The following is a 26,127-nucleotide window of genomic DNA, read 5'->3' on the forward strand; positions in this document are numbered from 1 at the left end:
TGGCTATTGACAACAAGCTTCTCTGGCTGCATCATGGTTAACCTCTGCTGCCTTTGCTGCGGTGAAATCCCTCAACCCCGCCCCCCTCCGCCCGTTCAGTCGGGACCACCGCGGGATCCCCGCACCGAGCAGCAGCAGCAGCAGCCTGCTGGCTCCGGCCCAGACGGTGTGGGGCTGAAGGGGGAACAAAAAGGGGGAGCAAAGAGTAAAAGCAGAGCCAGTGAATGAAGCCATGGGTGAGCTTATTATCCCAGTCTGACATGCACATGAAAAGTGCAGCATGCTCTCTTCCGATCCGGACTCTGCGGAGGACACGGCGACCAGCGCTCGCAACGATGCTGAGGGAGAGGAGCAGGAGGAGGAGGAGGAGGCAGAGGAGGACTCACCGGCTGAGAGTGATGTCCTGGAGGAAGAAGGGGAGGTAGGTGTACATACCTCACCCATTCTTCGTCTTATTATTATGCTGAAACAAGAAACACACGAAGAAGCAGCTGCTGGGAACGGTCCTGATCAATGGTTTACTTTTCAGAAAAGTCTAATCACAGCAATTCTGGATAATCCTGTCATGCAACACACATGAATCACTCCAGGGTGCATGTTTACTGCTAATTAACATTTGACACATATGGATTTTCATTTCTGTGCTGGTGGCTCACTGGATGAGAAATAAATCCTTTATTGACATCCCCTGTGCATCAGCTGCTTCCACCTGCAGCCAAACAGCCCCTCTGCTTTCCTGAAATGTCAGGATAGTCCATTTCACACAGTGGCAGGAGACAATCCAGTGATGTGGAAAGAGACTCTCAATGACAAACTCATGTGTTTGTTTCCCAAAAATCAGCAAATGATTATTTTTTTGCAAAGCCAGAATGTGGTTTCAGCTATTGGTCTGTTAATTAGGCATATGTGCATGTAATGGCTCCACCTGTTTTTACTGTCTGTCATGGAGTAATCACTGGGGGATTGGTTGTGTGTGCAACCAGCCATAAGAGTTGTCTCAGACCCATTGCCAGTGTAACTGCTTATTTCTACTTTATACTGCGGAGTAGTTAATAATGGAGTAGTAATCTTCTTAAAAGCCACTTGTGTCTCTTTCACAATCGTCCTGTCTTCAGCCAAAGCTGCTGAAAAAACAATTTCTAGGGCTATATTCTCATCCCATCTGAGTCACGGTATACATTTTTTGATTGGTATAATCGTCACTGTGAAAAAAAAATCTTATTTTTATGGAATTCATCAGGTTTATTAGACGGATTTCCCCTGTATTTTTAAAATATACAAAAAAATCCATGTCTGCCCTGTAATTTGAAGTCGTATTTGAATACAGTGGATAGAACAGAATAAATGTTTATCGTCATTGTTTCAGAAACAATGAAACACAGATAGCGGCTCTTCGTCTGGCAAATAAATATCAAATATAAACAAGTGTAAAAAAATAGATAACAGCATTATTACAAGATGTATTTTAACAGTCTTCGACCAAATTTAAAGGTGTTGTATGTAAAAAATTGGCCACCTCTTGAAATTCATGCTGTAGACAAATAGGAGGCAGCAGCATCACCTGAGGAACCACTAACTGCTGCTCTTTGGCCCCGCCCACTACCAGAATATAGTGTTTTTATGTTTGTTTGTTGTTGTTGTTGTTGTTGTTGTTGTTGTTGTTTTTTACAATTCTAGGTGTGCTCTAGATTAAGAAGAGCTTTCACCCAGAATATCAAGTGGGATTTTGCATATCTTTTGTGTTATCAAAATATAGAAACACTGTGGTTGTCAGGTAAATAAGTACAATCTATATATAGTCTATAATGTCTGCAGTCAGGAGGGGCCACATTCTTGTACACAAACTGAATCCCTGTTCGCTCCATAAATAACTGAGGTGGAACCAGCAAAGTGACATCCCCACCCCCGTGTCAGTGCGGTAATGGATGGCCGGGCTAGTTGTCAACATAAATCCTTTCACTCCATACAACACCAGAGGTTGTCTACAAGAACACGGGATCTCATGGGGACGATTGTCACCACGACACACAAATATTAGAAAGTGCCACCGAGTCCTTAATGAAATTTGACACACAAGATGTGTGAAACTTTCCCCCTTGCAGATGACATTAAACGTTGCAGCCCCGGTTAAAGTCTCTACATGCATAAAGGGTTACGCTCTGGCTTCTTCTCCTGTTAGTGTTACTGACGAGGAAACAGCTTCAGGCCAGTGTCTCTGCTGAATGGGACAATTCGTCTTGTGGTCAGCATTGCGAATGTGAGCACTTTCTGTTCGTCTGCCCGGAGCTAACTGCCCAATACTCAGCAAATAAGTGTGTGTGTGTGTGTGCGTGTGCGTGTGCGTGTGTGTGTGTGTGAGTGTAAGCAGTGCCGGGAAAGGTATTTAGGTTATATTCTTAGGTAAGAGTAATATATATTAAAAAAACTAGGATTACTAGTAAAAAACCTAGATTCCAAATGTAATTGAAAAATAAATCCAGTGTATTCTAGCTTTTCTAGCTTTGGATTTTTAAAGATAAGTTCAACCAAAATTTTAAAATTCAGTCATTATTAATTCATTCACTCATCTCCCATGCCGATGGAAAGTCGGGTGGAGTTTTGTGGTCCAGAAAACATATCTGGAGCTTCACGTCAAAACAGCGCTGCACCATTCTCCAAAACATAAAATGGCTCTATGCAGCTCCTACAACATAACCCAGGTCTCCAGAAGCCCTGAGATATGAAATAGATTGTTAAAAAAGACGTAGTTTTCACCCTTTTCAGTAACTATCTTCACCATAGCTGAAGCTAAAAGTGTTAGCGCACGCACATCGCCTGAAGCGGTTGCAAAAGCTCAACTGTGCATCAGTGCTGTAAATAATGCATTTTTCAAATCAATCTGGGAATCAAGTGACGCTATTTCATGGTTTTCATTTGGTTGTTGGTTGACTACTGAAGTTGTTGAGGAAAACGCTGCATCGCTGTTTTCCTGTGAAGCTCCAGAAATGTTTTGTGTGCTGCGAAAACTTCCCCCGACTCTCCATCAGCATATGGGGGGTGAGAAGAGTAAAGTGAAGCTATCCTCAGGTTTCTAGGAATTGTATCCATATATACATGAGTGTTACCCCCCATGCTATTAATGTGACACCTTTACTAGCGAGTGTCCTCGTCCAATCTAAATTAAATTGATTTCAGAGATAGATGTGTGAATACGCCTCTGTTAATATTTGGCCCGTCAGCTGCTTTGACTCAGCCTCTCAGGCGCACTTTGTGGCTTAATCGAACCCCGCTGAGCTTTCTTTAGTTTGATTTACTTCTTGCTTAGGTATGGAAAAGCTCGGCAATTTATAGTGCAGCCACGTTCATTTGCATTCGCAGTCATAATGTCACCACCACGTTTCAGGGGCTCATTGCTCTAAGTGCCTTTTCCTCATCACTCTCTCACTCTCCCCTTCGTCCTTATCTCTCTCTCTCCCTCTGCAGCAGCGTCCAGTGAAGCAGTCCCTAGGTGCTTGCGTCTGCCGGGAGTCCCATTGGCGCTGCCTGCTGCTCTCTCTGCTCATGTACAGCTGCCTGGGTGTAGTGGCCTGGTGCCAACTGACCCGGGTCACCAAGATCAGCTTCAACCCGGCCCTGACCTCCTCCTTCACGGCCTCCTTCACCTCCTCCCTGCGGGGGGCCTCCGGGATGGGCGTCGGAGGACACTCCATGATCTACCACGACAGCCCCTGCTCCGACGGCTACATCTACATCCCTCTGGCCTTCCTGCTCATGCTCTACGTCCTGTACATGGTGGAGTGCTGGCACTGCAGGGCCAGGAGCGAGCTGCAGTGCAAAGCAGACGTGGACAGCGTGTACGAGCGCGTGCTGCGGATGCAACAGGCCCAACCCTGCATATGGTGGAAGGCCATCAGCTACCACTTTGTCCGACGGACTCGGCAGGTCACCCGATACCGCAACGGGGACGCCTACACCACCACACAGGTGTACCACGAGAGGGTGAACACCCATGTGGCGGAGGGGGAGTTTGACTACAGCCGCTGTGGGATGAAGGACGTGTCGCGTGACCTTAAAGGTTTGGAGGGACATCCAGCAACTCGGCTACGCTTCACCAAATGTTTCAGCTTCACCGAAGCCGGCCCAGAAAATGATTACCTCAACCAGAGAGCCAGGTTCTTCTCTGAGATCGAGGGTTTGGATGATTACATGGAGGCCAGGGAGGGGATGCAGCTGAAGAACGTGGACTTCAGAGAAAACCTGATAGCCTATGTAGACCCAGACAGGATGCCTTGGTACAGTTCCCAGGTGGCCTTCTGGCTGGCAGCTCTGCTGATGTTGTCCTGGCCTCTGAGAGTGCTGATAGAGTACCGCACTGCTTATGTGCATTACCGCATAGAGAAACTATTTGGATTGGAGTACATCCACAGCAGCCCCTCTCCTCTAGATGAAGACAGGCCTCTGGGGGGGAACACTGCCTGTGTCATTCCAAGAGTAGACACGCTGGACAGCACGGAATTGGAGTGGCACATACGCTGTAACCGGCAGGTGATTCCCAGCTACTCCGAGGCCATGCTGATCAACATGAGCACAGCAGACTCTAACTCCCTACAAGACACTGAAAACACTTCGTCCTCAAACTGCTTCCTCCTGGACGGCAGCCAGGCCGCTCAGAGCTACGGCGCCCTCCAGAGCCAGGACGACTGCGAGCGATGCAGCGAGCCCAACGGACAAGTTGTCGGAGGAGGCAGGAGGAGAACCATCACCAGCTCCAGCTGCTCCTCCATCTTCTCATGCCGCGGAGCCCTCCTCCAATCCCACCTCTCCTCGGACACGTCCCGATTCTCGCTCTGCCGCATGTACGGCTCCCACCGCACGGTGGCGCTCTGGAGGAGCCGCAGCAGCAACCTGACGGACCCCTGCTGCGTGGAAGAGCAGTGCTGCCGCTCCGACTCCAGCCAGCTGGCACTCAGTGACAGTCCACCGACATATAGAGATGCGCGGTTCTTTCCCGTTCTCATCGTGCATCGGGCTGAGGGCTGCGGGAGCGAGGAGGGAAGGGAAGTGAGGCGGTATTATATACGGAGAGGGTCGTCCTGTGTGGAAACGTCTCTGTGAAGGACATAAAGACATATTGATCAGTCAAGAAAGATGGATTCAAAACAGTAGTAATGGATGGTGTTACACATTAAAGTGTGTTTACAGGTCCTGTGGAGTAATACTGCATACATCAAAAAGTAGTGTAAAGCCTTTGTCTGGTTCCAGAGGAAGTTGCAAGTAATCTGATAAATTGCCTCCAGTGATCTCAGTGGCTAACTTGCATTGGGTAATGTAGGCACCAGGATCAAATAAATGTTTTGATCATTTGTTTTTAAATTGTCCATAATGAGTCCAGCAGTTTCATACAATTCAGTGCTAGACCAGTGGACTCCTTTTCAAATCCTGGTGCCGACATTACCCACAATACAACATACACACTGAGTTACATCACTAGAGGCAATTTAGAAGATAGCATTCCACATATCCATACTCCCCAAGACTTTTAAACACGCTTTAATGTGTAAAATTGGTGGAGTTACCCTTTAGGAAAGATTCACGGAGAAAATGTGCTCTTTTGAGAATTTCCACTGCATATATGAAGTAGAAGAAGCTTAAATAGAGACTCTATTCTATTTTTTAACAGTCACCAAAAGTTGAATGAGGCCTCAGATTGCATTGCACATGTCCGTGTTATTACAGTTAAATTATATCTATGAAAACAGCTGCAGATGTGGGACAAGCAGTTTGTAGTGTATCTAAATACAACTGGTCAGCAACAGTCTCTCAGCTACAGTGTGTACAATGACTTAAAAACTGACACAACTGGCATATGTGATGAAATGGTGCATACTCTCAGCATCCTGCTGTTTTTGTCAAAAGTCACAGTAAACAAAACTTCACCAGTTCTTCCACTGACTTTGTATGTGTTAAACTGTGTCCAATTTATGGGAACATGTAAGAGTAAAGCTGCATGTTATTACCAAAGGTCTTGTCTTTTAGTTGTCATATAGACAGCAAGGTGAAACCAAAGAGTGTTCTCTGTTCTTTTTTTTCCAAAGAATTCTATGAAACACTGCAAAGCATCTATTAATGAGAGATATGCGGACTGGAGAACATGAATGTCCAGATGTATGCAATAAAAGATGTTCTCGAGGAGTAATAATGGATAACAGTATTTAACATCCATCACCAGACTTACGAGGATTGCTTGTACCATGTTGGATTAAATAGGATATTGTCAAAGTGGAAATGCATAAAACTATTCAGAGGAATTGTCTAATGGAGTGGGATTTATGGTTTTGTTCTCTCATAATAACAACTATTTTCACAGTTAAATGCACAGTCCTTCTTGTGTGTTGAGAAGAAACGGAGAAAAGAGAAGAAAGAGTTAAGAGTTGAATAAGAGTTAAGTTTCTCCGGTCATCATGTTCATCCGAGGCGACGATGTCAGACACTCTCAGACTCACTGGTACCTCTGCTGTCCTCAAGTTCAACTACAAGGGATGAAACAATTACACTGACATCCACTGACTTCAGCTAACAACCTGCCACTGTGGCGGAGACACATAATAAAACATTTATGCAAACAAAAGTTTAAATTCACCATGTTACTTAAAGTGCAGAGACCTTCTATTTACAATGGCATTTATGTCTTTATTTTAATAGGGAGACATAAAGTAGTATTTATACCCTTTACTTGGTGTTACTAAAGTAATACTACAAAAATGATCCTCCACAAGTAAAAGTCTTGACCCTTGAAGCATTAGCAGCCCAATATCATACAATATTTTATTTTGCCAGAATATATTTAATTTGTTATCAACGTGGAGCCAGAACTAATAAATATCACAGGGGATTATTTCTAAAATTATTATATGCTCTGTATGGGCAATCTGACTCTGAAAAAGTAACTAGAGCTGTCACATGTAAAGTAGAATATACAGTTCTGCTGTGTATTTTTGGGGAAGTCTTTCTCTCTTCTGACCACTAGATGACAGAATTGCTAAGGACAGTATCAATTTAGTTTAGTCATTTTTAAAATGAGTGTAGTGACAGTCATTATGTGCAGGCTAGATTTATATTCTCATTGTTTAAAGGTGCACTATGTAGTTTTGGGGAGAGCACTTTAATCAGAAAAGAAAGATCTTCATTGACCACTTTTCGTTTTTTAAATATACCTAAACAAACTAAATCACTTTTGTGACAGAACAGACAAAACACACAAACTGGCCTTAAAGGACAACATAATTTCATACTGTTTCACTGTTTTTGTACCACCTTTCAAGCTTCAAACAGTCCTCTGAGAACATCTTGTTTATTTGGTTACAGAAAATATACATATTTACGAGTTTGCATTATTTCTCATGAATATTGTAAATATTAAAATTCTGATTTTGAATTTATTTTCCAAAACCACATGGTGCAACTTTAATAAATATCAAAAACACAACATATTTATTCTTAATAAACATTGTCAGATAACGAATGTTCAATTCAATAGACTACTTAATTCTTAAAATAAAACAACTATTAATTAGTCACCAAACAGGCTCTGTCTGTCTGTCTGTCTGTCTGTCTGTCTCTCTGTCTGCCTGCTGAGCGCCTCGCTGACGTCACTTCCCAGGCGCGCGGGATTATGCTAACGGCAGCTAGCCCACCAACTCACAGCTGAGACTTCCAGGAGCTTTCCACTTTCCCAAGATACCGACAACATAACCACGGCTGCCCACACAAAGCTGAGTGTGGCCGCTGTGTGTTGTGCGCGGTGTCTTCTCCGGTCGCTCCCTCGCGGCTCTGTACAACAAGTCTTCTCGGTTGTTGACATCCGTGACGAGCACGGACGTGTGTCATTAGCTTCCAGCACGTAAGTTTAGTTTCAAGCTAGCGCCGTGAGTGTTGTTCTCCGCGGAAGTTTCTTTCTCTCTGGCATGCATTCAGACCCCTAAGTCGCTCCGACTCGGCGCTGAGCCGGACTTCACTCTCGTAAGTGTTTCGGTTGAGATGAAGCTGCAGTGTGACGTCGAGGTGGTGAATCGGATGCTCCCCACGTTCGGCATGAAAAGTCGAGGGAAAGGGGCGAGAGCGGTGCTCTCCATCGGGAAGCATTTGGACAAGACCAGTCAACGCAGCAGTGTTTACATGATGATCTGCACAGCCAAGGACAGGGCAGGCTCAAAGTACAAGGTCAGTGTCAGTTTGTATTGATTGTTGTTACTGCTGCAGGTTAACAAAGGTGTGTTTGTTCTGTTGTTGGTTTGCCACATTTTGATCAATCACTCGAAAGCAAAACAGCAGAGTGAGCTCATCAGAATGTAACGTTACCCATCATACCCTGTAGCCGGCTGTATCATACACAGATACAAAACCAGAGGAAACATTTACTGCATATTCAATTTAGAGCCAGTTTAGCCCTAAGACATACAGTCTATATAGTGTTTACGTGGCAGTTTCCTCTCTATGTGTTGTTCACAAGTTGATAAAGTTATGCCATTCTGAGAGTCTGTTTGTTTAGGACTTGTTCATATTTCAGCCATCCATTCTTCCAGGCTTTGGACGGGGCCCTTTACCAGCATGTATTTGTACCAGACAGCAATATATTAGTACTTTTATTTAAAGCCCTCTGGTTGACTATTAAGGGTAAAGCTTCGATTCTCAGTGACATACAAAGGGTAATAAAACAAACGATCCATGAAAGGGGGACTATGTAGCTTTGGAGAAGAAATTCAAACTCGGAATTTTGATATTGATAATAACACAAACTCAGAAATAGTTATCTTTTCTATAACTGAATAAACAAGCTGTTCTCAGAGGAAAATGAGGTCTGCCAAACATGGTAAATCTGATTTGAAATGTATTTCCCAAAACTAGAGTGCACCTTAAGTCACCAAACCTGTTCATTATGTAATTGGCTGAGTGTGTCAGACATTAATACGTTAACAATGTTGATTTCTGTTTGTGTTAAAAGGTCGCTACGTAATCATTTTTCGCAATTTACATGTATAAATCAGTTTATTGTTGCTCTTATGTGAGCAGATTGTAATGAAAAATGAGACTGTCCCTGTCTCCCTTAGTTGACTTAAACTTAAAAACTTAAACAAGTCGCCACAAGCCTATGAATAGTTAAGTACAGCACATAAGTCCCACAGAGCCCCTTGTTGTGACTGTTTATGTAATACACCTAATTAAAATCTACTTTTAAAATAAGAAAATGAATGTCTTGATGCATTAAAACTCTTAACATCCTTCATCCAGGTACCAAATCTACAACCCAATTTGAGTCTGAAATATTGTCCTCTTAACAGCTTGGACAGTTCACACTGTTTTTAAAGTATAGGTCACATTAGAACTTAAGTATTCTAGTGTTTACAAGGATATTAAATCCAATATTCATCATAGCTCTAGTCTGATAAGACAGAACATGAGAGGTCATGTTATTTGTTTGTCAGATCCTTTTTTCAGTGGACAGCACCAAACATTGTAACAGCATTACTTTTATTTTTGCTGTTCAGTCAACTTAATCCAGTGAGTCGCTGAAAATCTGCCCTTTCAATTATTCATCATCAACTTTTCCAGAAAGACCTAGATTGGAAACCCTAGACGGATTGTTTTCATGGTCTCAAATGTTGGCTTCAGGTGCAGCTCAGAAGCTACCACTTCTGATTTCATAGATCACAGCTGTAGATTAAAGCCTGAATGTTGGAAAAATACATCCAAACACTTTCAGTACTCCTGCCTGTACATGTTAAGAGCATGAATCACTCTTTGAATGATGATGCGGATCCGCCCCAATGTTGTGAAATGTATTTTTCCATCACTGACGTTTGCCAACTTTCTCTTGCAGCTTAAAGACAACATAGAGAAGTTCTTCACATGGTTTGTGGAGGAAGGCAAAGCCACTGTGCGATTAAAGGAACCAGCTGTTGACATATGTTTGAGCAAGGTATGACATCCAGCGTGGTGTAATTACAGTCTGAGTGTGTAAAAGTTTTTACACGCAAGCACCTGTTGTTTTTTTTCCCCCGGAACAGGTTTTTTAAGTTCCTGATGAAACGACGTCACTGTTAGTTCCTTGGCAGATTCGTCACATGAGACTCAGAGGGTCAGGCTGTCCACTCACTCGTGTGTCAACTACACAGACAGACACATAGTGTTGTTTTGACTGCAGCTGATTCCTGGGCAGACACCACAGCAGCTTCATTGTTTCCAGCTGCTGTAAATCCCTCCTGGCTGTTGTGAGGCAGTGGTCACCTTTCACCTAGATTTTAACAGAGTCTGTCATGTTGACAGAAATGCAGGCACACAACCACAAACAGACTTGGCAACACATTAGGCAGGTAAACAGGAGACACTTTAGCTAAAGAATAACCATAACCCTAAATGAACGTCTCAATACTTGCTTTTGGTTGGTGGGTACTCTTTTGAGCCACAGTGCTTTTCATCCTGAGTCACTCACATTTCTATTCCCAACAGCAAAAGGCTCATCGTGTATATTCAAAATAACTGTGTCAAGATATTCCAGGCCAGTAAATTTAGGTTAGATATTTCAAGGAATCCGGTCATACATACCCTGAGCAGATACTTTGAGTCTGCTGTTTCTGTCACCTATTAATCTACCTGTAACTTTACTTTTCCCTAGGCTGATGCCAACAGCTTGAAGAACTTCCTCTCGGCCGCTCGTTTGGCAGACAGAGGAAGTGACGCGAGCAGCCTTCCCCTGTCCACGCTCACTCCCGTGCGCGCCCGAGACGTCGAGCAACCCAAGAAGAAGCTCACCATCGTCTCTAAGAAGGACTACCCCCTCACCTCCGGCTTCCCTTACTCTCTGGAGCAGCTGCAGGTCTCCTACTGCAAACTGTCACGGGTGGACATGAGGATGCTGTCCCTTAAAGGTAGAATGGACTGATGGGGTCTTTGGCAACATACTTAAAACTAGAATGGTACTCGCCCGACGGTCCCTTTTAATACAACTGAGCCTCATCCAATATCAAGTAAAACATATTTTAATCGGCTTCATCTGGATTTGAATTTGGATCCACATGAAATTGTAACCATGGATACCAGCCACTTAAATAAACCTGAATTTTATATTTTGCTATGTGAAATAATTACTGCGTACATCCTGGTCTATTCTGGCCTGTTCTAACGATCCTCAGTTCAACATTCGTGGGGAATCCATTGACAGGTTTTTGTGTAATCCTGCTGAAAAACCAAACAAATGGAAAAGGGTGGAAAACAACTTATTTGATGGAGGCAATTTTGAATTGTATTGTAAATTATAACTCTACTTTTTCTTTGGTTTTGTTTTTGCAGCTCTCCGCAAGCTAGACCTCAGCAACAACCACATTAAGAAACTCCCTGCCACCATCGGCGACCTCAGCTGCCTCTCTGAGCTCGTCCTCCACAACAATCACCTGGAATCCTTCAGCGTGGCCCTGTGCCTGTCCACCCTACAGAGGACCCTCCAGATCCTGGACCTCAGTCAGAATCGACTGCAGGCCCTCCCCGCTCAGTTTTGCCAGTTCCGAGAACTGGTAAACCTCAAACTGGACGACAACGAACTCATCAGTTTGCCGTTCCACATTGGCCGACTCTCCAAGTTGAGGTTCCTGTCAGCAGCGCACAACCAGCTGGCCGTGTTGCCCGGTGATTTCCGTAGGCTGAGTCTGGAGAACCTGGACCTGTTTGGAAATCCATTCGTCCAACCTAACTCTCTGGACCATAAGATGAATCTCACATTCCCGCTTCCACTTCAAGAGATGGCTTCCAGAGCTGTGGCCAACCTCAGGTTAGAACCAAACATGTTCAGTACCCTGCACACTGCATCTTCACTTTGTTTCATATATTCTTACAGCCATCTCCTAACTGTCTGATTCCCCTCGCAGGATAACATTCGGACCCGACCTCATCCCTGCCCACTTGTGCCGGGACCTCGAAGTAGCCAAGACCTGCACCTGCAGCCGCGTCTGTGTCAATTTCTACATCAAGACGGCGGTCAGCATGAACCTGCACCAAGTCTCTCACACAGTGGTCCTGGTAGACGACATGGGGGGCACAGATGCACCGGTGCAGCAGCACTTCTGCTCCCTCTCCTGCTATTCTGAATTTCTAGACAACTCCCTCCAGAGAGGAATCAGATGAGGTAGAAGAAACACTTTGAGGAATCTTTTTTGCAATAGAATTCAAGTTGTAAGGTGACAAGCCAACAAGAGGAATCTGCCTTAGTGAACGGCTCAGTGGTCCAGTTCTCTGCTAATGAATATTGACTGATTAGGTTTTCTTTTTTAAAAGTCCTTCCTGTTCTACACTTGCATTCAACGTATTATCATGCACTTCCCACACAACAGAAATGGGCCAAGATGGAAGCATGAATGCCTCGCTGATTCGCACTTACTCTATGGAACTCACAGCAGCAGTGACACAAAATGACAGTTTCCCTGTTTTGCTGCTATGTGTCGCACATCGTCGTCTTAAAGAAGACTCCAGGTTCCCCCACTGACCTACTTCTAATCCACAGGGGAATAAATTGATTTCTTCCTCAACACAGTGCCTCAGGGTCCATGAGTAATGGGAGTTGTTTTTTACTGTGCTACTGACCCACAGATTTATAAATATATATACATGTGAGAAGTTCAATAAACTAAAAGTATTCATTATGTTGTGCTGAGTAGTTTATTCTGTGACATGGAAATGTTTGTGTTTTAGTCAAAGTTCATTAAAATTTTCACTATCCAGCTTTTTCTTTAACATATTTTGATGTGTAATGGTTGTAGACACTATCTGCATATAGATTGGTTCCTTATGAGTCTTGCTTTCAGTTTGAATTTAAAAAGTTGTGCTTCCACTTTAAGAGATGGAGAGACATGTCAGGTTTTGAAACCATGAATGCTTAACATTGTTGGACACACTGCGGCCAGTTAACCTATACAAGTTTTGTTCAGAATTTCTCAAAACATAAGAATGTCTCCTGTCCTCAGTCCAGCTCATACATCAGGGAGTTTTGGAAGGTGAACCCAGCAGATGTGGAATGATCGCTGATGATTGTTTCATTTCCGTCTTTATCGATTTCCCTTAATAACACTGGTGGAAACTTGTGGTTATCATGCCTCCGGAAGATTTGCTCCATCGGCAGGTCATCTTCACCCATGTTTTCCGTCTCCTCCTGCTTCTCTGATTCGGCTGCAAGTTCCTCGGAGCAGAGGTTGACCTCCCTGTCTGGCATGTTGCCCGAGTGCTCAGCACCGGAGGACATGCAGCAGTCCTTCACCTTGATTTGGCTCTGAGAGTCAGCTGGGATGGGAGACTCAGCTTCACTCAAAGTGGCATCTGTTTCCACCTATAGCAGGAAGTTAACAGCAGCTTAGTTTGATCACATACACTTGTACCTTCACTTCAACACAGCAGTTAGAATTTATCTCACCTTTAGAGAGTCTTTTCTCTTTTCAGTCTCCTCGTTCAGATTAACTTCTCCGTCTCGTACCGCGCATCTTGGATGTTCGGCAGTGATTAAAGCAGGCTGCTTTTCTGTTTCAGGGATCGCCACACTTGTGTTTCCCTCTCCAGAAACGTCCAGGTCAACAGTATCCCACTCCTGCTTTTTCTCTTTCTCCTCCTCTGCACTCTCTTGGGCTATACGTGTCTGCTCCTTCCATTTTGCCGCCTCCTCCACACCAGTTTCCCCCTCGTCTTCCTCCCTTATCTGCTCCCCTTTCTCCTGATCTCTGACTTCCTCCTCTTCACCTTCCTCTATTCTTTGCTGCTCCATCAAATCCTCCTCTTTAGTTTCTGTTTCCTCCTCCTCTTCCTCAACACCTCTTTGCTCCTTACTTCTCAGGCCCTCATTCTCACTTTCCTCCTCCCGCCTCTCGTCATCACTAGTCTGAGCAGGCCCCATGGCTGTATCAAAAGCTGCTTTCGAAGGAATCACAGGCAGTGTGACTGTGAGCTGACCTCTCTGTTTGTTGAACTTGGCCTCTCCCTTATCTTCATCTACAGGGTAGGCTAAGGACAGCTCCAGTTTGTAGGCTGGTTCCTTGCACTCCAGCAGCAATTGTCTTTCTTTTACCTCAAGGTTGGCATCCGCGACAGCCTTCAGAAGTGGCACGTCAATGGTGACCACTATCTCTTTGGGCCTGGGGCTTTGGGCCGAGTCTCTAGAGCACCTGAAGTCCTGCAGATCGATATAGGATCGATGTTTTACTGTGTAGTTTGGTTTGGTTGGCTCTTTAGTTTTCCGAGGCTGGATCTGGAAACTTTTAGGTTCGGCATCACTGCTAGAATTGAGGTTTTGTGAGGATGCTGTAACTGTTTTGTCATCTGGGTATGGAAATGCAAGAGGATCAGGCCTCTCTGAGAGCTCCTTGGCTTTATGTCCAGGTATGGCTCTCCGGATGACACAAGGCTGCGGCGTGCCTTTGTATTTTGTCTTCATCTCTCTCACATTGTTTTTATCCAAAGTCACTTTAAAGGCGTCCTGGATTCCCTGGATGGCTGTGCTGTCCACCATATCCATAAATCTCCTGTTTTTGCTTGCAATGTGGAGAGTGTCTGGGTGGAAAATAACATCGAAGATCATGATCTTGTTCCCCTTTGAATCTGCGTCCTGCCTCCCTGGGTGCAGACTGTGAGGTAGGGACCAGCACTGTCCTCTGCGGCCTTCCTTGGACACCCCCCACTCACTGCTAGGCTTTCCAACCTTCTCGTTGGCACATATGTTGATGAAACACTTCTGCTTCGCGTTCACACTCGTCCTGAGTGCCCGAAATGGTTCCGGGTGGATAAATTCAATCGTGTTTCCCCTCTCCTCCTCCAAAAGTTTTATCTCCTCCTCATACCTTTTCTTATTCTCAGGGTCTGATATTTCTTCGGCGTAATCGCGCAGCATTTCCCGGAATTTCTCATCTTTAAAGGCCTGATTGAACCTGTCGATTTCATCCACCGTCAGGTTCAGTTCTTTGAGTTTATCTCCGGCCTCCATGATGTCGATTTCCAGAGGCGGATGAAATTAATGGACGCAACCTGCCACACAACTTTAGGGAGCTGAGCGGCCTCTAAAGAGGGTCTGAAGCGACCTTAGAGAAATTCAAACAGAGCTACGAACTGTCCTCGCCAAAAAATGCAGTTTGGTCTCGGTTTATCTTAATTTATATGTGTTCTAGTTCGTGTTTTACCTCTGTTTGTCAGCGACGCGTCCCTGTAAGGTAGTGTTGACGTAACCATGGCAACATTAGAGTCGGTGGTCCAACAAAGAAATGCGTCCCAGAGAAACATTTGCTATTTAACAAGTAATCCGACGGGTTTGTATCGATAAATGAAAACAGTTTACTGAATAAATATAAAAATAAGAATTGCATAAACATAAGAAGGTAGTGAAATGTGAAATTTATGCTGTCGCATAAATCGCATAATACCAGTACTAGGAATGAGCTAAAGTAGTGATAATGATGAACAACGCAAAACTTAACATTATTTCTGAGATCACACTCAACTAAATTGATTTTAAGTTGCATATTTAGTAGTGAAATTAAAAATAATAATAAGTAAATCAAGGACCAAGATACTCTATAACTAGCTTTCTGTCAAAACCACTGCAAAATTTTAATTTGACAGATACATAAGGTCACGTAATGGACTTTGGAAGATTAAAATGGGTCTTTGGTAGTTTTGTATAAGGTAACACTGATATATAGTTAAGATATTACTTTGTTTGGGGTGAAAGTCTGAATGAATATGAATATGAATATTAACGAGTAAAAGTCACAAAGTATCTGATATTAAATGCACTGAAATATCAAAAGCACAAGAGAAAGTACATCATACATACTACAGTTTACATGGATGTCTATATTGTATACAATGGGTTGAGTGATCATCAGCTAATTATTTTATCTTTTTTCAGCATTTGTCTTCATCTTATTATCAGAATCAAAGTTATTTTATTTGATTGCTGATAAAATGAATAATTCCTAAGATTCGCCACTTTTTTGGCTATGGCCACCAAATATGAAGTGCTTAATGAAACGCTTCTCTAAACAAATTAATATGTTCTGTTGAAAATGACGACGTTCTCCGCTAGTGTGAATGGTGAAGTGGCACGAATGTACCACCAGATGTCGCTGGAGACCAACACTCAGGTGGCACGCAGCCAGTGAGTATGTCGGTCAGTAAGGCAAAGGGGCGGGTATGCCAGGAAGAGAAGTGATTGGTCGCACCCCCAACAGTTCATATTTCTCACTGTCTGATTGGAAGGGCTGCGCTGTTACTGGGTATGGGACCACTGAGAAAAGATGTGTGGGTGAGACAGAGAGGATGGAGGCTGCACAGATTACTTCTCATGGTCCAGCAGTATCTTAATGTTTTTTCTCAATAAAACATACACATGGATCCTCCTTCGTGTTAATTTCTATGGTTCAGAATATATTCGACTTTATGAACAGCTTTTATTTGTAAATACAAGGACAGGAGGCGTTTGCCAAATTATACCAAACCTAAAAAAAAAACCCATGGGTGTATTATGCAAGAACCACACATCCCGCCATTTCCTTGTTCCCATGTGACAGAGGCCGATGGGCTCAAATGATCAGTTAATAAACTCGAGCACAAGGCGAACTAATCTCTGTCTGGCTCTTACTCATCAGGCTCTGAGCTCAATAAACAGGACACAATGTCCTCAAATGATCCCACCAAAAGTACATTTAGAGCACCAAAGAAAAAATTCATTCAGCTCATAGGCAAAGAGGGAGGCAGTGGGGGGGGAGTCACAATGTGACGCACACAGGATGTGGGGAGGCACCACTAAATGCATTTCAGCATGAGACAGCCGGGCAAGATTGCTGACTGTACCTAGATCCCCACACCATGATTTTCCTGGATTAGACATTGGAAAGATCATAAAATGGAAAAAGAATGACTCATTTGACCTTTAGTTTATTACAAATATGTATTAAATAATATGAAAAATTAGACAAGGGTATATAATCAATGTATGATCATAGCACTGATGATTAATATTTATATTTACATGGTTTTCATGTTTACATTTTCCTAAATATGACAAATAAATGCATTTCATAGTACGATAAACAATACATTCACATAGACTTTATATATATATATATATATATATATATATATATATATATATATATATATATATATATATATATCTCAACACAATCAAAGTGTGTTGGTACTGTTGATCAAAAGTGTTGTAGCAGGGGTGAAGAAGATGAAATGTATAAGACAAACTTCATACAAAGGCTTTGGCGAGAGTGCATACATATTATCAATTATATCAAAGTAAACAGTCCTTTAGAGAAAAATACATGTACAAATGAGCAGTTGAGAGAACAAATAAGAGTCCAGTGCATGTTTTTCTTTCATTCCCATGAGTAAAATAGCAGCAGCCTTGTGTGCTTGGCTGCTCCCTGTGGTGTCTTGGGAGTGGGTAGGATGGCAGTGTTTATTGTCTACTTTGAGCCAGCAGGCACCAGCATGCTTAGCGTGGCCAGGCCAGGTTTTGAGGGAGGTGTTTTGCCAGCAGCCATTTTGTTCAGGCTCCGAACATCAGCCTGCCAGGAGGGAATTTTCTTTGTGGTCATGTGACGGCGTGCGTGCTTGGTGAGGTGATCACTGCGCATGAATCGCCGGTCGCACACGGGACACACAAACTTTTTCTCACCAGTGTGTGTCCGTCGGTGACGGGAGAGCTCATCTGAGCGGGCGAACCTCTTATCACAGCCGTCCCAGCTGCAGCTGAAGGGCTTCTCACCTAAGAGATGGGAAAACAGGATGGTAAGGAGTCAGCAAGTGAGTCACATTACAGTCATAAAAGGTTCGCACCACAACATGCCATGTCTCAGATATAACAATGAGCTCACTCTCTTCCCATCAAGGAATAACAAGGCCCAGAAATATTTTACAAACAGGATGCAACACTCATCCCGGGTCACAGTTTTTTTCCACATCCTCGTGAGAATCCAACCAAATCCTTCTGTATGCAGTAAACCCTCACCTGTGTGTGTTCTGAGATGAGCCTTGAGGTGCGAGCTCTTAAAATACGTCTTCCTGCAGCCTGGGAAGTTGCAGACGTAGTTTCTTCTGCGGGAAAAGTCCATCTTTGTGGCTGTTGTGCTGCCGCTGGGTCCTGCTGGCACGTACACAGGGGCTGGGGCCAGAGGTAGCAGCTTGGTGTTGCCCAGGGTCATGACAGTCTGGGGGCAGTGAGGGGCCTGAGAGACAGAGGACTGAGGGAGGACCAGCATCACTGTGCCTTGGGGCACCGCCGAGCCCACAATGAGGGACTGCTGGACGGTGGCAGCATTAGCTGAGGTGGGCTGGGTGAGGATGGATGTGGTGGCGGTCCGAATCCCAGTGTTGGATGTCTGAACCGCACTGGGGATGAAGGCTGAGATTATACCCGATTGGCTGCTGACAGGGAACATCTGGCAGATGATTTGTGGGCTGGCGACGGAAGGTGGAGACAGAGTTGCGGGGGCAGCGGGAATGGGTGGGCTGTGTTGGGTACTGACATGTGTGGGGGTGGAGAAACTGTCCATGCAGAACCTTGTGGGACTGGCTTGCTGTTCTGTTTTGGAGGCGGGCAATGTGGGTGTGTGAGGAGCGGGAGGAGACGGAGGTGTGCTTATCTGATCAGTCTTTGACTCAGTCTGCTGGCAGATCAAGGCAGCTCCGTTTCTCGTTTGCTCTGGATTGGGGGCCACTGGAATGTGGTGCTGGCAGAGGCTGCTGTCTGCGGTGTGGCGGATGACGCTGGTCGCCATGGCTCTGCAGGGCTGTGGCACGCGGGGTAAGCAGGGCGTCGTTTCAGCGATGGGTGCCAAGACAGGTTGATGGAGACCGGACACACAGTGCTGCACGGTTGACTGGAGCGCTGAAGTCTCAACGAAGCTGGGGCTGTGCGGGGGAGTCATACACTGGAGAGAGAGAGGGAGGGGAGAACATTAGAAGGATTAACCACAGAGGACAGTGTTTGCTGAGATAAGTATGACAGGTGGCAAGCAGGTACACATGAGAATAATGATCGCCTTGAGTTATAAACTCTGATTTTACGACCCCCTGCATCTGGGAGGTGCAACTCTGTCTGAAGGTCACACCACCTTACTGTAAGCCTTTTCTTGCTGCAGTACCAGTCTTGTGTCATAACCCAAGGCCACACAGTTACCTTTGCACATTCTCAACAAAAGGTCAACGGGTTTAATGCAAACTCTTGACTCTCAGGAATTTGTTTACTTATCAAACATTGGTTATCTCAATGATGTCACAGCTCAAGAAGCTGAAGTCACAAAACCGACTTATTCAAGGGTTTGACCTGTGCAGTGAGATAAGTCACTTACCAGGGAGGAGAGGGACACAAAGTCCTTCGGCGGCTCTGGAAGTTCTGTCGGCATGAGGGAGTCGCAGGAGTCTGATGCCGGGGTGAGGGGCCTGGGCTTGCAGGGGTTCGGCCTGTTGCTGCCGAGGAAGAGACCCTGACCCCAAGAACTCATACACACCAGCGCCTCAGCCGCCTCCAGGTCTGTGTACTCCAGGCCACAGGTCCCACTGGACACTGACTGCTCGCTGTCATGCCTCCTTCTCTTCGACCCACAGTGATCCATGTATTCGGCCTGAGAGAGACAATGCAAGCACGTCAGACAAAAGAAGCAAAAGTGCTTCAGCACTGCCACCTCACTGGTTTACAGAAGATATTTTAAACCGCATGACACACAAGTGATGATTCAGCTCCGACTCAGATATGGTCATGGCACAGAGGCAAACAACGGGAAGTTTTCTATTCTGTTTACCAGAATGAAAAAAAAAAAAAAGAAAATCAGTTTCCAGTTATGAGCTGCTCTGTCACTCTTCCTCCATCTGAAGTTTCCAGCCAAAAGCTGCACGATGCTGCCAATAAGGGATGGGAGGAGGGGAGGGGGGGTGTCGGTGACTACACCCCAGCCCAGCATGCACTGCCCCTGGCTCACAGCCAGGACACCTCCCATTGCCAAATATAGACCAAACAGTGACGTGCTACCGAGATGAGCCATGTGAATCCCCACGAACAAGGCTCGCATCAGGAAGTAGGTTTATTACGTTCTAACTTAAAAACACGTATAAACATTTCTAACAGCAAACAAAGATTATGACTGATCGTCCGCAGAATGCAGATTGGTGACACTGACAAGCTTCCGTACATGTTTAAATCACACATTTTTACACGTTTACATTTCACCGATAAATAAGCTTTTACCTTCCAAAGACTGAGTAACAAGCACAACTGCTGAATAAGTGTGCGATTAGAAAACTGTTGATTTTGTTCATCTGGTTGTTTTGTCATCACTTGTGACACAAAATAATGTTCATAAAAATCAAACGAGGCTGTTAAATGTTGGATTTTCAGCCGAAAGTACCAACAATCGCTCAGTAAACAAGTGACTGTTACAAAACTGCGAGGCAATGTCGCGCCTAAGCAGAAGTAAGAGTTCGTGAAAATAAAAATTTAAAAAATATTCTTACCCCGTTTGAGTCCATCTCTGTGAATTTTCGCGATGGCATTGAGGAATAAAATGTCTAAATGTCACTTTTTTTCTTGTCAAAGCCAGTGCAGAACAAAGAGACGGCGGTTTGCCAGTGCTGCTCGCCTGTGCTGGGATAGGGTCGAGCTTTTTTTCTCTGACTGGCTCCCCTTTCTCTCAGCTGTGTGTGTAAAACATGGGGAGGAGAGACAAAAAAACAAAAAAAAAAAAAAAAGGAAAACAAAACTCACAACACGCACTGGCGGGTGGCAACACCCGGCCAATCGCAATTGCGTGTGTGCGGAGCTGCAGCCAATGGAGGAGCAGGGAGCGCGTGAACAGTGCGTGTTCCCTGGACGGTTGGAGGAAATAGGGTGCGTGGCCGCTGGTGGGCGTGGCCCTGAGAGTCAGCAGTGTCAGGGTAAACCCGATGAACTGCCCTCCGCATAACTAGGCGAAAGGTCGATCAGGTCTATGCTGCGTTCACGGGATGTAGGAATAACCTGACGCGAACGACCTGACGGCTGGATGCAGCGTCGCATGAACATTATTTTATAACAAATCCACAGCACTGTTGGTCAATAAACTCTACTCTATTCTATTCTAATCTGATATGTTCTATTCTATTCTGTTCTGATATGTTCTGTTGTGTATTCTGGCCTGTTTTATTATATTCCTTTATATTTAAACCTACTCTATTCTAGTCTGCTCTACTCTGTTCTGCTCTATTTTGTTATGTCATGTTCTTTTATGCTACTTTCTGTTGTGACAAAGAATCCAAACCAAATCACTTTTTCTGTCAACGGAAAGGTTACAAAAATACAGTCATTTTCTACACACCAAAATAGTGTGGTGTAGTAATGAGTCCTAAAACTGGGAAATCAAAGACATGCGACCACAGTGTAGTCTGTTTATAGCCTAACATTTGCTTTTTACTCCTAGCTATTTCATTTACAATAAGATAATCACAAAAGTGGCGTTCATCTGCGAGGATTATCTCGCTGAACAAAATCTGCAAGAATCACAACTTTGTGTTTGCCACAGAGCTTATTTTCAGCAATGATCCAAAATCCAATTTTAAAAAATCCCACAGGCTTTTCATCAAAGGAAACTGGGCAATGCTAACTTCTGGGTTAGCCTACAAAAATAGGTCATCCATACACCACACTATTGCAGGAAAAGTTTATCCAAAAAAGAAAAATCAGTCATTCTCTGAACACTCCCACACTGCCAGTGGACAGTGGGTGAAGTTTGATGGTTCACAAAATATTTCTGGTACTTTCACAGCAAAACAGCATTGGAGCATTCTCATGAACTATTGAAGTGGATAAGGACTCAAAATGTTGAGAAGGCCAACCCCCAAAAGACAAAAAATGGCTCCATACAGCTTGTAAGGCGTATACCAAGTCTCTGAAAGCTGCGAGATCCCAAATCAAATTGAAGAAATTATATTTAAAGCTGGAATCCTCACTGTAGCGGCTAAACTAAAAGTGTTAACACTCACCTGTCTTATAGGGGTTTGCACTGTTTTGCTGTGAAACTTCAGACATTTTTTTGTGGACTATAGAACATCATCCAACTTGGCACGGGTGTGAGTGGATAAGGACTGATTTTTCATTTTGAGGTGAACTTATCCACACAAACAGTGATATGGGCTGCACTGCTGCTGTGCTAAGTAAGGCTAACATTTATCATTAGTTTATATCAATACATTGCAAGGAGAGCTATTACACTGAGACCAGAAAGGGCCCATTTGTTGTAGCTGTGTGTCCATTGAGCTAAAAGTTGTGGTTTTATGTGACAGGACTGTGCTGTTGGCTAAAATTTAGGTTAACATGTTTTCTCAACATTTCTAATGTTAAATATTTTTTTCCAAATATTTATTTCAAAGTGTTCTATTAACCACAAAGATTATATCAAGACAGCTTAATTTTACACATATGGTGTGCTTATGGGTTTGCATGCCGTTTCATTCCCTCCAGCACAGTGTGTAGTGTTGCACTGAATTATTTTTATATGTTGAAAATAATAGTATGAATACAACTATTTATGGTCCAAATGCAAAGCTTCAAGTGGCTACATGGTTTTAGCAGGTTTTGAGGAAATGAGCAGAGTCTCGAGTTTAGACTTTGCAGAAATCCTTGGGAAAAGATGAAGTAGGCTCGGTTAAAGCAACTTACAAACAGTTCACTGTGTTTTAGGCCATTAGCAATGGACATATTCCCCTTGACTCGAGTGAATATAACCCCTTGTTGCCAATGTACCGGTTCGCCCAAAGGAACGTTGATTCTCCGAGGAGACGTAGAGGAATGTCATGTGTACCATTTGTCCCACAACCCCCAAATGCAACGCGACAGCCAGCTGAAGCGCGGGTTTCCGACTTGTTTTTTTGGAGCTGTTTGTGAAGCTTTCTCTCTGAAAAAGTAGGAAAACAAGTGCTTAAGTGTCATCACTTTATTATATTAGAACGGAAACACAAAGTCAACAATGAGAGGCCGCCTATTAAACTATATTAATATACATAATTCAGGCATAAGTGTGTCTGGTGTACCCCACACTTCCTCACAATCTTGACACTTGCCTGTGGGTGTAACCGCTATATAAGGGATTTTTCCAGGGCTTCACTAATATACATAAAGTCCACATTATATTTTTTCATTTACATTTTCATAGTTGCATTTGCAGACAGATCAAGTTGTTCACTGGCATTTAAAGTTATTGTTCAAATTTAGATCGATCAGCTATTGTCCAGCATGCAAAGAAAGACTTTTATGTTTTGTCCTCCTGATACTGAACATAAATTTATACTGCTCATAAACTGATTCTGAACATTTAAACTTTATGTAAGTGTGAGTCTACATAGGCAGCTGTTTGAGATCATTCCTTCAAGTGCATGTCAGAGAATTCAAACTGGTCATGACCTACATAATGCTGTTACATCACAGACTGCATTGGGACAAAGAAAAAAATTGGTCAACGGTATTCTAGAAACTCCCATGACCCTGCAAAAGATCTGGGGAGACAGATGACGAATGGATGACCTTAACATGAAAGCCATAAATCTCATATTGATGACTGAACTGCAGAATCCAATTCGGTTAAACCAAGACACTTCGGGAAATAGTCTCGACATCAGATCCACGGTGTTATATATTCCGTTTGACTTTCCTGCTTGAACGGAACTTTAGATTGTGTCAAATTGGTAAAACTGTGTGTTTTTTTGCAGCCTGCCTGCAGCAGAAGGGAGTGTAGCAGGTGTGTCTGTCCGGCCCTGGCAGCGACAGGCTAATATCGAAGGCCGTGCCTCAGTGTGACTCACATAAGCATGACCTCAGGGTGCAGTGAGGTGCTGTGGTGGCGTAGTTGCAGTGCCAGCAGTTAGTGAGAAGCGAATGGAGGAAGGAGGAGTTACGGGGGGGGGGGACGAGTTGAACGCAGGCATGACAGGCAGCCCTGGCCTCAGTACAGCAGCCTGTTTGTGATATAAGTGGGGCAGGCCTCTTCAACTTAGAGAATCTGGAGGAAAGGTTACGCTGGTCCTATCTGGGCCTCCACATGCACACTTCCCCTGTCCGGCCAACTCCCCCCCAACTCAGGAACTCCAGGAGCGGAGTCACAAAGTTGCCCCAGCAGGGTTAAATATACCACACAGGGACTAGATTTCACAGCCCCTGAGCTCTGATAGGCAGCCATGGCTCCTGTCATGTTAAACAACAGGTTTGAGCATAATCAGCACACGACTTCTTACGCTGTTGTTTTGTCACGACACTAATGCGAAAATATTCTCCAGATGACCGAGAGGAGCAACGCAAGATCTTGAGTTGATCACAAATTTGATTCATTTTGGACCATCTGACCCCAAAAGACCCCAAATGACATGACATGCTTGCAAAGACTTTAATATAAAGTTAGAGAAGAGCTTTAGAAGACATTCAAATTAAATAGTTTATGTCTGCTTTCATGCTACATATTGTTAACATTTTTCAGTATTTCTAGAAAACAAACTCATGTGACATCTTCACTGTTCTGGTGTGTCCACCATCAGCTACCGTACCAGCCAGATTTATAACTCCGCTCATTTTTTCAGGACAGTAAACAGGGGAGAAACACAGAGTGCTTACTTAAGCGTTGTGAAATCCCCGTACTTCACTCTTGTCAACAGGTTTGCATTTTTTGTTTTTTGCTTTTGATGGAATGCAGAACCAAAGTGCCTCTCGTTCTTCTGAAATACTTTCAGGCTTTGCCTCTTATGACTTTACATGGCTTGGTGATAACATTTGGATCTTAGAAGCTTATTGCCAGTGTTGCGCAAACATCCCTGGTTCTTTTGGAACTCACTTGAACTTCCTGGAAAACGCTGTCAGTCACTTGCTTCTCCCCGACATCACTGCAAAGTGGCATCTAGGTGAAAGGACGCAGCTGGGGATGTCTTTACTCGCAAAGATATCTCTATAGAAGAATCCCTCATCCTTCATTCCTCCTTGTTTCTTTCCATCGGTCTTTCTGTTGTTTTGTTTTTTATTTCAGATCAATAACAGTACTAGATGACAACAAATGTCTGAAAACTTTGACTCTGCACTGTGTTTTATGATGTAAATGATAATAGATGAGCATTATAACAGGGGTGGAAAAAAACCCAATGCTTTACTATTGCAGGTGTCTATTCATGCAACAAAAATTATGTACTAAATGGCAAGCCTAACTATGTGGCGCTTATGGGTAAGTGCAGTCCTTGAAAACATAAAATGGTGTTTACTGTACGTCAGAATGCTATTTTGGCCCTTGCTGTATTATTTATGCATGGAAAATGGGGTCAAGGAGTCATGGCTATGTGTGATCTGTTTCTGCATTCTGACAAACACAGCTTAAAATGGAAAATCTGTCTTTTGAGTACTCAACTCTGTGTTCAAACCCATTTTAACATTTAGTTCAACTTCCAAATGGAAAATAAAATAACACTCCACTTTTCTCCTTTATAGAGCTTCAGAAGATGCAGATGGGCCATCAAACCTCACATCATTACCTCAGTCTCCTTGACATTATTAATACATTCCGTGTGAATATTAACATTCGCATGAAAAGAGAGAGAGAGGAAGAGATGGCTGCAAACCAGTTGGATAAAGGTGCAGAAGCAACAAAATGTCCCGGTCTTAAACAGTCAGTGTAGGTTTAAACTCTCATCAAGGTTTGAGAAATCCCCTTAAAAGTCTAGTGAGTGCCTTGGCTACAGTCAATTCAATTCCATTCAAAATTGGCATGAGCGTTTCTAAAAAAAAAAAAAAAAAAATCCAAAGCAGCAGGGTGCAATTATTTTCAGAATACATACATGGGTTCTGTCAGAGTACACCAAATGTTTATAAGTTTCATTAAAATACTGTCTCAGTACTTTGATAGATGATCAGAAAGGAAAAATAGAAACCCATCAAAAGCCCACAATGTGACAGCAAACGCCCCCATTGTTCTGTGAACAGCCACCGAGCGCGGTTTTTTGTTTTGTGTGATATTTTGGTACATATTGTGTGCCAAATTTAACTGAAAATCATTCACGATCACGATCGGTGGAGGGGGGCTAGCACAGAGATTTTTCGTCAATGAAACAACA

At 43.7% G+C, this 26,127-nt stretch overlaps 4 protein-coding genes across 4 annotated transcripts; 2 read left to right on the forward strand and 2 right to left on the reverse strand.

Annotated features, from left to right (window-relative positions):
• Positions 1-254: 254 nt before the first annotated feature.
• Positions 255-7,422, forward strand: LOC119034418 (transmembrane protein 151B). Its single transcript, XM_037125383.1, has 2 exons — positions 255-421; positions 3,463-7,422. The coding sequence occupies exons 1-2, from the start codon at positions 281-283 to the stop codon at positions 5,092-5,094; spliced, it is 1,773 nt and encodes a 590-aa protein (XP_036981278.1). The 5' UTR covers positions 255-280; the 3' UTR covers positions 5,095-7,422.
• Positions 7,423-7,649: 227 nt separating this feature from the next.
• On the forward strand, positions 7,650-12,668 carry lrr1 (leucine rich repeat protein 1). Its single transcript, XM_037125384.1, has 5 exons — positions 7,650-8,199; positions 9,857-9,955; positions 10,652-10,904; positions 11,326-11,800; positions 11,898-12,668. The coding sequence occupies exons 1-5, from the start codon at positions 8,017-8,019 to the stop codon at positions 12,151-12,153; spliced, it is 1,266 nt and encodes a 421-aa protein (XP_036981279.1). The 5' UTR covers positions 7,650-8,016; the 3' UTR covers positions 12,154-12,668.
• dnaaf2 (dynein axonemal assembly factor 2) lies at positions 12,666-15,255 on the reverse strand. Its single transcript, XM_037125382.1, has 2 exons — positions 13,433-15,255; positions 12,666-13,348 (listed from the first exon to the last, which is right to left on the reverse strand). The coding sequence occupies exons 1-2, from the start codon at positions 14,987-14,989 to the stop codon at positions 12,986-12,988; spliced, it is 1,920 nt and encodes a 639-aa protein (XP_036981277.1). The 5' UTR covers positions 14,990-15,255; the 3' UTR covers positions 12,666-12,985.
• Positions 15,256-16,918: 1,663 nt separating this feature from the next.
• On the reverse strand, positions 16,919-20,796 carry LOC119005004 (Krueppel-like factor 11). Its single transcript, XM_037072381.1, has 4 exons — positions 20,527-20,796; positions 19,368-19,640; positions 18,026-18,947; positions 16,919-17,782 (listed from the first exon to the last, which is right to left on the reverse strand). Exons 1-4 carry the CDS (start codon positions 20,563-20,565, stop codon positions 17,481-17,483), a joined length of 1,536 nt encoding a protein of 511 aa, XP_036928276.1. The 5' UTR covers positions 20,566-20,796; the 3' UTR covers positions 16,919-17,480.
• Positions 20,797-26,127: the final 5,331 nt, after the last annotated feature.

This window comes from Acanthopagrus latus, chromosome 16 (assembly GCF_904848185.1).
Source record: "Acanthopagrus latus isolate v.2019 chromosome 16, fAcaLat1.1, whole genome shotgun sequence".
In the NCBI taxonomy this organism is placed as follows: domain Eukaryota; kingdom Metazoa; phylum Chordata; class Actinopteri; order Spariformes; family Sparidae; genus Acanthopagrus; species Acanthopagrus latus.